Here is an 11,961-nt window from a genome sequence, read left to right on the forward strand (position 1 = left end):
CTCCCAAATATTAGGAGTTATCTGTAGTTTGATTTTTTTTTTTTACATTGAAATAAATATAGTTGTATTTATAATTAGTTGATATTTATTAATTATTTATTTTCCAAGTCTCTCCTGTAAATGAGTCCCCGAGGCTCAGATTAACCTGTATAAATAAAGGTTGAATGAATATAGTTTTATTTATATTTAAAGCACAGCAAAATTGCTTAATCCTCTTGAAATGATTCTTGATTTGTTTACAATTGAACAGTTTGATGCAAGCTTCATCATTTATGACGTCTATCCACCAACAAGAGAAGCACTGACACCTGTGAAATCAGTAGAGCGAATGGGGAGCAATTTTATTTTTGCCTGGTTCTGTGTGTGTATGTGTGTGTGTGTGTGTGTGTGTGTGTGTGTGTTGCTGTACTGTTAGCAAATGGGTTGCCATCTACAACTCACTTTATTTTTCCAATTGTCCATTACACCTAATCGATTCTAACAAACACAAAAAATACCATCTGAACCAGTTTTACATGCCAAGCTAAAACTTGTTGTGGTATTAGCTGAGAGTCATTCTCAGCACATGCTCAGAGGGCTGTCCACTGCACAACATCTGCTAAAAGCTGTTTTCCAAGCTTACCAACAAATATGTTTGTGTGTTTGTTTGTTTGTCAGCTCATGAACCACGGGGTGGGCTTTGAAGAAACTCTAAGAAATGGATCACTGGATGTTCATCCACAGCTGATTAACATTTGGAGTTAACTCAATTCAAGATGGCCACCATAGCTTATCTGTGCCTGCCAACACAAAATAGCTATAATTTACTCAAAACTATTGAAATTGAGTTTGTTTGTGTGGAAGTAGATGAGGACAATCCTCAACATCCTCCATTCGCCAACACAATTTGTGGCTGTGGTGGCCATTTCGAATTAAAGCAGCGGGCGATATGCATTCCTTGAAAGAATTCTCTAAGTGGTTCCCATCCGTGGTCCTGGAGGAAGTCTATCCTCCATATCCTGATGCATGCTCAATAATCCAGGTAGAAAAATTTAGATCTATCCTCCATGTTTTTGTTGTTTCCCTGCTTTGACACACCTTGAATGAATGTGTGACGAACTGCAGAACCTGAGGAAGTTATTAAAACACTGTCGCAGGTGTGCTGGAGCGGGGAAACAACTAAAACATGCAGCACAGTGTTCCTGGAGAACCAAGGTTAATGGGAACCATTCTGAAAGATAGCTTCTCCAGGTCCTCTCCCCGCCTGTCCCCTCCTCTGGCCGGTAGAGGTCGCAGCCGAGCGGCCGCTGGGAGCTCTGGAGCGCACGGACGCGTCAGATGCGCTCCTGCATGACAAAGCTCACAGAGCGCCTGGGAACCTTGGAGGGAGAGAACGGGCTCTTTGGGAGCAGCACGATCACCTTTGCATCTTTACCTCCGACCCACCGGGGCTCGGTTCGTCCTCAAACAACTTCACGAACTGCCCTGCTTCTTAGTTTTCGGGAAGCTCCCGGCTCCTGTCTCCCTTTCTCCAAGTGAACTTTGTAGGGATGTTAGAGCATCATCGCGCAGATATCAGTGCTGAAGTATTTAAAGGACGGATATAGAAGCTGAGCGCCTGGAGAGACCTGGTTTTTATCCTCTTGTTGCACTTTTTTGTTCGGTTTAACGCACGAAACAGAAGGAGAGGGAGAGAGCGTGTGTGCAGGGGGAGAGAGAAATCACACACTTTTTTTTTCTTTTTCTTTTTTTTTTTTTTTTGGAGCAACGTTTTCATGCCTTCAGTCTTGCGGACTCTGAGATGGACGTGAGATTTTATCCAGCTCCTAATTCCAGCGTGGGTTCATGTACATTACCTACCGACTCCAGTCTGGACTATTATCATTCTAACAAGGTAAGCAGTTATCTCATCGTCCCAGCCTCCAACTCGGTCAGATGTTCAGTTTCAGATGCAAACGCGCACAGAACTCCATCGATGGCTCTATGATCCGGCACTTCTGGCTCCCTGGGGATCATTAAAACACGAATCTACTGCAAAAGGTCAACTTTATGCATTCTTTTTGTTTTCACTGACACCTGCTTTAAGATGGTGAACGTGAAGATTCCTTCAGTTGCATTTTGTAATTATGTGTTTATTAGAGCTGCTGTGCCGCGTGCGTTTGGAGCGCGCCGCTGCTTTCTCACATCAAACCGAGCCAACAGTAAATGTGAACATGATTGTGTCTCAGTTGATATTTACTTAAGCAAACTTCTCTTTATGACTAAAACTCATCTATGCTAATTGCGTAAAAGTGTTGTTTCATGGAACAAGTCCCCACGTGATGATAGCCGGTGCACAGTTCAATAAATAAGCATCAAGAGCTCATTGAAATGTGGTTTTAACTGCGTGCTGTGTCCATTTCTGCTTCATATCAGTTTGTTTTCTTTTTGCTATTATTTAGGTAAGAAATAAGCGTTGCACATTTGGTACACCCTATCTTCTGTGCGTAAAAATCCATTTGCAAGATACTTTTTGGGCACAAACTATTCGCTGACCATTATTAAAACATGGGACTAAAACTCTTAGGCATTTTTTTTTTTATCACTGGTTTATAGTTACAGCGTTTTGAAGATGTTGCCAAATGAAGAACAGTTTACGCAGCATTATCCTCAAGTCAATTCTGTCCCACGAAGAATAAGAATACAACTGTTGTTTAGTCACCACTTTTAAGTTTGGTCCTTTGATTCTAAACTGAATTGAAATTAAATTGAATTGGACTTTTCTGAGGATTGTCAAAGAGCTTATTGTATAATTTGATTGCTTCCACGTGGAGCTCACAGTCACTGACACGGCTTTAAACGTAAATCAAACAAACCTACTTGCATATAGTCCAAAATCACAAGCCAATTAAAGCAGATTTTTTTTTTAATTTTTCATGGCTCAGGTAAAACTTGTGCAAACATTCGCGTGCACCTACACCGGTGAGACTTAGAAGAAGGTATTACCCCAGATCCTCAGCCTTTTGCATGTTTTGCTTCCTTAACACCTGGAGGAAAGCCAGCAGGCAGTTACATTTGCTGATGACAGAATGATGCACGTGAAACGTTATAGCACAAAGGAATATTTGGATTGCTAATCTCTCCTGTTCACAGTCACCTGTTTGCATTGCACATGCAGATAGCAGCACACTCACACACTCACTTGCAAAGATTGTTTTAAATTGCACTGACTCAAGTTGCATCCCAACTTTTTACCAATAATAACATGAAAAACTGCAATTCACTCATTTTATAATTAGCACCCGGAATGCACGGGTACCCTCATGGTTAAGTTGCATCTGTTGGGCTTGTGTAGGTGTTTCTGTGCATAGGTACAGCTAACACACACAAACACACAGTAGGCATGCAGAGTTTAGCTCCATGTGTATGTTTAGGATCACAGTGGTGCCTTCCTTTTTTTCCGACTGAGGCTACAATCAAGGGAATGTATAGTTTTAACACAATGAACGACTAATTATCATGATTCAGTGGCTAGTGAGCAGCATGTTTGGGTCTGAAGGACCGATTCATGTAACACTGTCATTAGAAACACAACAGCTGTGACTAAGATGCAAAGTGGCACAATGTTGTCACTGTACACCTGCTTTTGCACTAAAAAATGATACAGGTTCTCTATGTCAGGTTTATTTTATTCAGAAAAGTAACCTTGTGCTTAAACACCGCAACATGTATTTAAAATGGCCTCAGCTACCAGTAAGGCTTGCAAATTAAATGTATTTGTTTTGTTTTGCCAGCATCATATTTTCAGTCTAAGAATTGCAAAGGCTTTAAAGTCTAAAATCTTTTTAGGTCTCAAGGTGTGAAATCCAAAGGTGTGATTATACATAACAGCACAATATTAAAAACACCAATAAGGTAGTGAGCATAAAACTAGGTGAGACATTCCATTTATTAAAACAGCATCACCTCCAGTTCTGGTGGTGCAAACTCAAAACACATTTATTCATGAGAGTGACCGTGTGGCTTTATAAGAACAATTATAAATGCAGTTGCATGTACAGTAACCGGAAATGCATTCTTTCTATTTTCTACCTAAAAGGGTTATTATTAAACAAGGACTGTGAAGAATGTGCAAGCTGAAACCGGTTTAAGCTGATTGACCACATTCAAACTGATGGTTGATTGATGCGTGGCAGGAATATGGATCGCTCTGACAGAATGATTGAAACGCCACAAATATGTAAATGTGCTTTGAATTTTGAGTAAGGGTTTGCTTGAAATTCATACATCAACAAAAACAAGCCAGTCGCTAAAACAAATACAGTTTTACCCACATAAAAATGGTAATGCTTGGATTGTAAGCTGCGTCCAGCGGGGTGTCGTTTCTGTTTGAGCTATTTTCTTGGACACCTTTTGCACCCACATTGTATTAAACTTAACCGTATACCCTGAATTTCAAATATTGCACTTTCCCCTGTCTAAAATAATTGCAAATTCAACTCTAAACTCATTAAGGCAACCCAAATTTTGCTAGATTTCATTATTGCTATGTTACAAATGGTAACCGTCCACTTGCAGCACTCAGATAATTCCCTAATTATGAAAAACAAAACCTGATTTCTTATCAAAAAAATGATTATGAGATCATGAAAATAAAGCAAAACCATTGTGCTTCTACAGTATGCATCCACTTTTCTGAACAATGCAACAAAGAACATATGAGACGAGCATTGATTTGTGTTTTTGCTAAGGACCCCGAGGCTCCGTTGCTCTTCTTAACTCCATCCAAGTTGTATTGTCCCGCACTTGCACAATCACAGTGAGTCATCTTCACTTTTCACCCAAGATTTCTTCTAATCTTTTTGAAGTCTCTCTGTATCTTTCCTCTCTGAGTGGGAGGCTTGTTTGCTCAGCGTACACTCAGCTGTGTGTAAGAGTGCTGAAGGCCACTTCTTCGCAAATGCCTGTTTTAGTGGGAGACTATTTGTCAAATGCATTATGACTTGTGCATACCCCCGGGCAGAATCACTCCGATGAAATGAAGTTGGATAGATTACTGTAGATGTTCCACTTTCTCCTCATCCCTCTCCCCTCTAATTGCACAGTGCCCAAGAGAGAGCCTCTCATGTAATTATACTGTAGTTATTCTGTAGGTTTATAATCTAATGGTTTGCAGATGTTATTCTTTACATAGCTGCCATCTGTTCCAACTTACTACATGTTATTTATATACTTTTGCTTGAGTGTTTTGCAAAGGACTCCATCAGTCTGTTCATGCAGGGCATGCAAGATCGTTAAAGGACTGCAATAAATTTAAGAAATGTGTTTTACCACAATCTATACATTGTTTTTGCTTTATTGTGCGGGTTGAAAGACAAAGCAGACATGTGTCCACTCAGATAGCAATGACAGTTTTAGCAGAGCACCCTTTCTCAAATGATTTGCACCGTAAATGTTCCCCAAATCACTAAATTAGTCATAGGATACTTCAAAGTATGGGCGTGCAAGGGGAAAAATATCTATATTGAATTCTCAATGTGATTTTTTTTTATTTTTGGAAACACAACTGTAATAGAAACAGAAAAAGTACTGTTATTCCAGTGGAACCTCATTCTGTACACACGGAGAAGTTAATTACATGGAGGCAAGCATTCTTGGGTCGACAGCGTGGACTTCAGGTTTTTCATTGTGCCCATTCAGAACATTCTGCTGACTGGCCAGTCCGAGCTGCAGTATCCCAACTGTTCCCACTGCGAACACGTTAACCCGTGCACAGCTCAAACGCACACAGTCAGAGTAGCTGGAACTGCTGGGAACTCTTAAAGTTGTAAGTTTATTGTTCTTATCCAGTTCTAGGCAGTTAACTCAGAACAAAAAACATTGAACAAAGTCATGAGATGGGCATTTTATTTTCTATTTTAAAAGCTATATGTTTACGAGCCTACTTTATGATGTTATTGTTTTGGTCTACCCATTTCCTGGCACTATTCGTAATCGAGTCTCTTGGTCTCTCCATATCTCCCCCCTGTGTCAAACTTCTTTTCTCATTTACCTTCCCAGCAGCAATGTCAAAAGGTTATGCAGGGAAGCTGGATCGCCTGGGGCTGATTGTGTCTCTCAGTTAATGATAAGTAGCTACAGTGCTATTCTCTGGAGCAGTGGGGCTTAGATTGTGTTTGGTGCACACAGTCCATTACAGTAAGAGGAAAACAGGCTGTGTTTATCAGGCTTTTTTGTTTTGAATGCAAGAAATATACTTTTTTTTTTTTGTTAAAATGGAAACATTTGTTAGAACTTGTCATTTCTTACAATCCATTTATTAGGGATGCACAATATTATCGTCATGGTATCGGTATCGGCCGATATTAGCGTTAAAGTTCAATATCAGACATCGGCCATTCCATCAAAATAACTCACAGATATAAAAGGTGCTGTTTTTGTATGACAAACCAGTGACAAGGATGCCTGCAGCAGCAGCACAACGTGATGACGTCGCACGCGCACCTACCTGATCTCACGGCGGAGAGGAAAATTATAATGTCAGTGTGGAAGGGGCTTTTATGTTGAGGATGTCAGATTCTGAAGATTTCTAGACTACGTTGAGCCTCACTACATTGTCCCCAGTCGGGGATATTTTTCCGACATAACCTTACCGGCGTTACAAGCCGTCATTTCCAACGTCAATGAGAAGCTAACAGTCGATAGCACTTGGGTGAGTTTTACCACAGACATTTGGACGTCAAGTGTTAGCTTGTTAGCATGATTAGTCTTACGGCACAATGGATAGACAAAAACTTTGAACTTAAAAAGGCTGTCCTTCATGCACAAGAGTGCAGGGGATCCCACACTGCAGCTAGGAACCCGGAACAAGTCTCCACAAGTCAAACAGGATTGCAAGTGACTAATTCTATTGAATAACATTTAACACTTTTCATTTAATATAACTTAAAATTCTATGCATATCATATGGCTGTTACTGAATATACAGTATGTCACCACCTCTTACAGCAGTTACACAATTTTTGTAGCAAATAAGCCTAAATAGAGGGTTATGTTCTGACAAAGTAAAGTATATAAAATATCAGTATCGACATATCGGCTATTGGCCAAAAATACAATATTGTGCATCCATACAATTTATATTTATTAATATATTTTATCCCATTGTCTCTTGTAAAAGCTACTCTATTGCCACATCAGTACTTTAGTTTTCATTCTATGTTTTCACATACCCTAGATTTTAATGAGTATTTTAAATGTAACAATATGCTTAGTGTACTTGTATAGGAGTACAAATGTTCACACTTTTTTTTTTAATCAATGTTGAGTTGTGTTTAACCTGCAGTACAATGACAACCCAAGCCCTGCTGCAGCACCGTTTATTTGCTCTGCACTTTATAACCTAGACAGGACATCTGATGACTCAGAGCTGCTAAAAGTGTGAAAAGTCATAAGTCATCAATGGCTGAAAATAGATTTCATGGTTTACTTTGCATGGCTTGCAAATTAATCACCAAAGTCCATAGAAATGGGCTAATTATGTTCATGTTGACTGATTATGAGACCTGAATCATGACAATAGGTTTGCTAAAATTTCTCAAGTTGAGTTTTGTGATAAATGTTACGTCACGTCCATGCTGTTCTTACACTGTAATCTGTCAACCAATAGATTTAATTTTAGACTTCGTTCTTGTTTTAGATAAAAAAAAAAGATAGCAGGCTTGCAGGCTTTGGAACATGCAAACTTTAGGCCACATTACAAGACGTCAGAGAAATTCCAAATTTGACTTTGATTGCAAGCTGAAGAGGCCCAGCCCCGGCCCTGCACGTGCCCCTCATTAAATCACATTAACCTTAATTTTCGTCACAGCTCCTTGAAAGCCTAATACCACTGTCAGGCTTGACTCTTTGCTGCTCAGCTGGATGCTGGGTGTGTTTCGTACTCTTGTGTAATGTCGGGTCCAGTAAGCCGAGGCTTTTTAAACTGTCTTCACCTCAGGAGGTCAGTGGTTTCTCAGTAGCAATCGCCTTGACTTCTCCTCTCCCCTGTCTGTCTGCCCTCTCCTCCACCACTTTCCTCGTGCAGCCCAGTTACCTTGCGCTGTTTTATATTCACTTCTTGATTGGTTGGGGGATGGGCCGGTGAAATAACATTTGAGAGGTTAGTTGGTTAGAGCAAGGAGGGGGATGTAGATTTGGTGTGTGCATGAAGATAGAAGGAAAATAAGGGCAAAAACTGGAGGGAAACTAGGACAAGATTTTTAGGGGTACTTTATTTTTCGTCCTGCCACTGAGTCTGTAATGTCATTCAACAATGTGGAAACCAAAATGAGCCTTGCCACCAGATGTGTTCCAGTCCAGATAGCAACTTGAAAGACGTACGTTTATTGTTTTAGTGCATTTGGTGTGGTTCAAACCCAAACTGCATGAAATGCTGATTGATGGATTTCACTAAAGAATGTGCACGTGTGCGCGCGTGTGTTTATGTGCGTACGAGTGTGTATTTGAGTATATGAGAGAGAGAGAGAAATATCTGCTTCATTTGATTTATTTAACCATTTTGGTGCCCTGTTCTGGGCTGTGTCTGCTGATGAAAAGGGAATACAGACTGTATTTTCTCTCCGTGCTACCGTAGCCTTTCAGAGCAGATTCATCTGCTTTCCATCAGCACTTCAGTATGAAAAAAAAACAACCTCTGATTCATTGCTTGTTGAACTGAAGGCTTGTTTGACTTACTAATGTTTACTTTTATTATACACTGAATGTTGATTTTATATTTCTACGAAACATTTAAACAAAAAAAAAAACACTGCTCAGCATGTGTTGCTCGAGATAAAAATGCAAAACACATTTAGCAGCGCTACGATATAACAAAACAAAATGCTGCATTGAACGCTGTTATCACAAGGCATCACCACATTTTAACGTATGAACTGTGATGACAGGCGGCACAGCGGCGTAGTTGTTAGAGCTGTCACCTCTCAGCAAGAATGCACTAGGTTCGCCTCCCAGACTCTCTATGTGAAGTTTGCATGTTATCCCTGTGCACGAGTGGGTTTTCCCCGGGTACCATGGTTTCCTCTTACACTTGTTTGTCTCTATGACCCTGTGTTGGACTTACAACTTGTCTAGGGTGTCCCCTGCTTCTCGCAGTGCGTCTGGAGACAGGTACCAGCTCCACACAGCTTGTAAAAGAGAAGCGGGTAAAGAAAATGGATGGATGGGTTGAACTGTGATGACATTTTGAGGTTTTGAGGCTTTAGATCTTGACTCACCAAGAGCAACAACTGAATAATATTGTTGTTGCTGACATTTAGTTGCATCCACATGCATGTGGTTTAGTCTGTAGGTCAGGAAGTGCGCACTTCACTCTTTTTTGCAGCACTTTTAGAACCCCCAACTGTGAACTTTGTGTTCCTTATCATTGTACAGTAACATTTCGTTGCTTGTATTGTTTTTTTGGTGAAGGTATCAGCATGCCAGTGTGAAAGCAATAAAACATGTAGCGTTCAAGAAAGCTGAAATTCCCTCAACAACAAAGCTGATCTTTCTTCATTAGTACAATTACTTTGTGTAATTTATAAACAAATAGACCATAAAGTGATTGTTCTAGATGCTGGAGATTATGAGCATGATTATTGGCCATGTCAGATTTGTGTAAAACCAGTTTTGGCACATAAATTAGTGTAACCATTGCACGAGAAACCCAAGACAACATTTGAGAAAATAAAAGCACAGATGGCACATCATGTTTCACTTCCATATCTGCAAAGAGCTAACAGTTTTTCCAACAATTTTCTTGTCAGTTAGTCTCTTACAGCGCAATGACTGATGTCTTACTGCTGTCATGACTTTTTTTTTTCCAGGAAAGGCTTGATCTGAAATGGTGTGAGACCGCCTGTGAGTAGGAAGTAAAGGAAGGAGATGAAAAAGTGAAGAATGGGTGTGATCTTAAAGGATCTTGACAGGTCAGGTTGTTGACAAAGTGTGACAGATCAGCCTATTGTTTGCTGTTACCACATGGGAAAGTGAACTCTTGGTAAGGCCCCAAATTACTCATCAAAAAAACAATTCAAACTTTATCAAAAGCTTTTTTTTTAAATAAAATGTAGGATTCAGGTGCAGAAGTATGTTTAATGAGAACCACTGCATTTGTCAAAGTTGCATTGTTAAATGCTGTTACTTGCGCCAGACTCTTTGTAACTCCCCATAATAAGTGAGTTTGATAGGATGCAGCTACCATGCAGGCTCCATGGGATACATGTACAAAAACTGTGATATACATACAATCTGTGATGTTGAAGAACTCAGCTGTCGGGTGTATTAAGAAAAGCTCACAAGCCTGGGCATACATGAACAGTTGTCTTAGCTTTCTGAGGCATGTCCTGTGCAAACAGAACTGGAGACGGCTGGTTCAGGTCCATACTCAAAAGACCATGGGCCCACTGAGTACACAAACTCCAAGACATTTGTTCCCTCACAGGTACACACACACTCTCTCCTGCATACAGATGCAAACATGTCTGCACTAGCAAAGCATAAATAAACACCAGTGCACATGTGAGAGCACATACCACAGAAATGTTCTCATGTTGTGAAGCAGAAACAGTTAAACCCACGGGGTACTGTAGGTGATGATCCTGTGTTAAATTGGTCATTTGTGATCAATGTTTAGTTTGGTATGGCCAGGGGTGGAAGTAATGAATTGCAAATACTCACGTTAATGCAAATAAGTAGATTGTTTGGGTACTTGTACTTTTATGAGCATTTCTTTCAAGTGTGTAATTTTACTCATACTTAAGTACAATTTAAACCATGTCATCTACACTTCCTGGCCAAAAAAAAAAGTCGCCACCAAAAAAAAGGTCACATACTAATATTTCGTTGGACCGCCTTTAGCTTTGGTCACAGCATGCATTCACTGTGGCATTGTTTCGATAAACTTCTGCAATGTCACAACATCAATTTCCACCCAGTGTTGCATTAATTTTTCACCAAGATCTTGCATTGATGACTAGACACTAGTCATGATGGGTGCATCACTTCATCTGCTTCTCTTCTTACCCTAATACCTGTTACCAGGTGGCAACTTTTTCTTTTGTTTGGCCAGGCAGTGTACTTGGCTACTTTTAAAATCAGAAGTCGCTACTGAAAAAAATTCAAACTGTTCATCTTCATCTTTGCAGCCAATAAGGCTCTCAGATTGAGAATGTGCCAATTGCATATGACGTAAGCAAAGACAACTCCATAGAGTAGAGAATCATTTAGAGTCTACTCTTCACAGCCAAACGAAGCCGGATAGACCCTGTTAACTTAGAAAACCATCTCCTACTGACACTGAACAAATGATTCAGAAAGTGAAGGGTGACAGAAATGTCAGAGTTTAAGACACTTGCCTGCCTGTTGTTGGCAGTGTATTTGGAAAAGTTTAAACAGTTTTTCGTCTTTCTTTTAACAAACATAATTCCTGCTTTATCTACATTTATTTACCAGAGAAATGGCCTTAGTGTAATTTTTATATACTTTAATGTTCGTCTGAGAAATGTGCTTTGACCATAGCTATTATATACTTTGTACAGTAAATCTAATTGAATGCCTTCTACTGACAGCACATTAAAACATCGATTGGTTAAAAAGTAATTAATACTCCGAGTAGTTTTGAGAAGAGTACTTTGTACTTTTACTTAAGTATTTTTATAACACCAGTACTTTTACTTGTAACTGAGTACAATTTAAGCAGTGTTCTTGAGCACAAATTTTCAGTACTCTTTCCACATCTGGGTATGGTTACTTATAATAAATAAAAATGAACAGGTTTAGGCTTTTTCACCCAATATTCTTGGATTGTGACTGAGTTAGCTCAGGCTTGCACAGGAAGTTAGTTACCTGGTTAGCTTGTCAAGGATTGGTCCTCTGCCAGGCTCTGTTTGTGTCGGTGCTGCCCACAGCCAAGTGTGTGTGTGTGTGTGTGTGTGTGTGTGTGTGTGTGTGTGTGTGTGTGTG

The 11,961-nt window shown here is 39.9% G+C and overlaps 1 protein-coding gene across 1 annotated transcript in view; it reads left to right on the forward strand.

Annotated features, from left to right (window-relative positions):
• Positions 1–1,325: 1,325 nt before the first annotated feature.
• Positions 1,326–11,961, forward strand: part of LOC119411852 (TOX high mobility group box family member 2) — a gene marked incomplete in the record, with an annotated part of 120,445 nt that continues 109,809 nt past the window's right edge. The window contains 1 exon segment of the mRNA XM_037678801.1: positions 1,326–1,873. Within this exon segment, the coding sequence (XP_037534729.1) occupies positions 1,781–1,873 (93 nt within the window).

Source organism: Nematolebias whitei, chromosome 7 (genome assembly GCF_014905685.2).
Source record: "Nematolebias whitei isolate Nwh7 chromosome 7, NemWhi1, whole genome shotgun sequence".
Taxonomy (NCBI): Eukaryota; Metazoa; Chordata; class Actinopteri; order Cyprinodontiformes; family Rivulidae; genus Nematolebias; species Nematolebias whitei.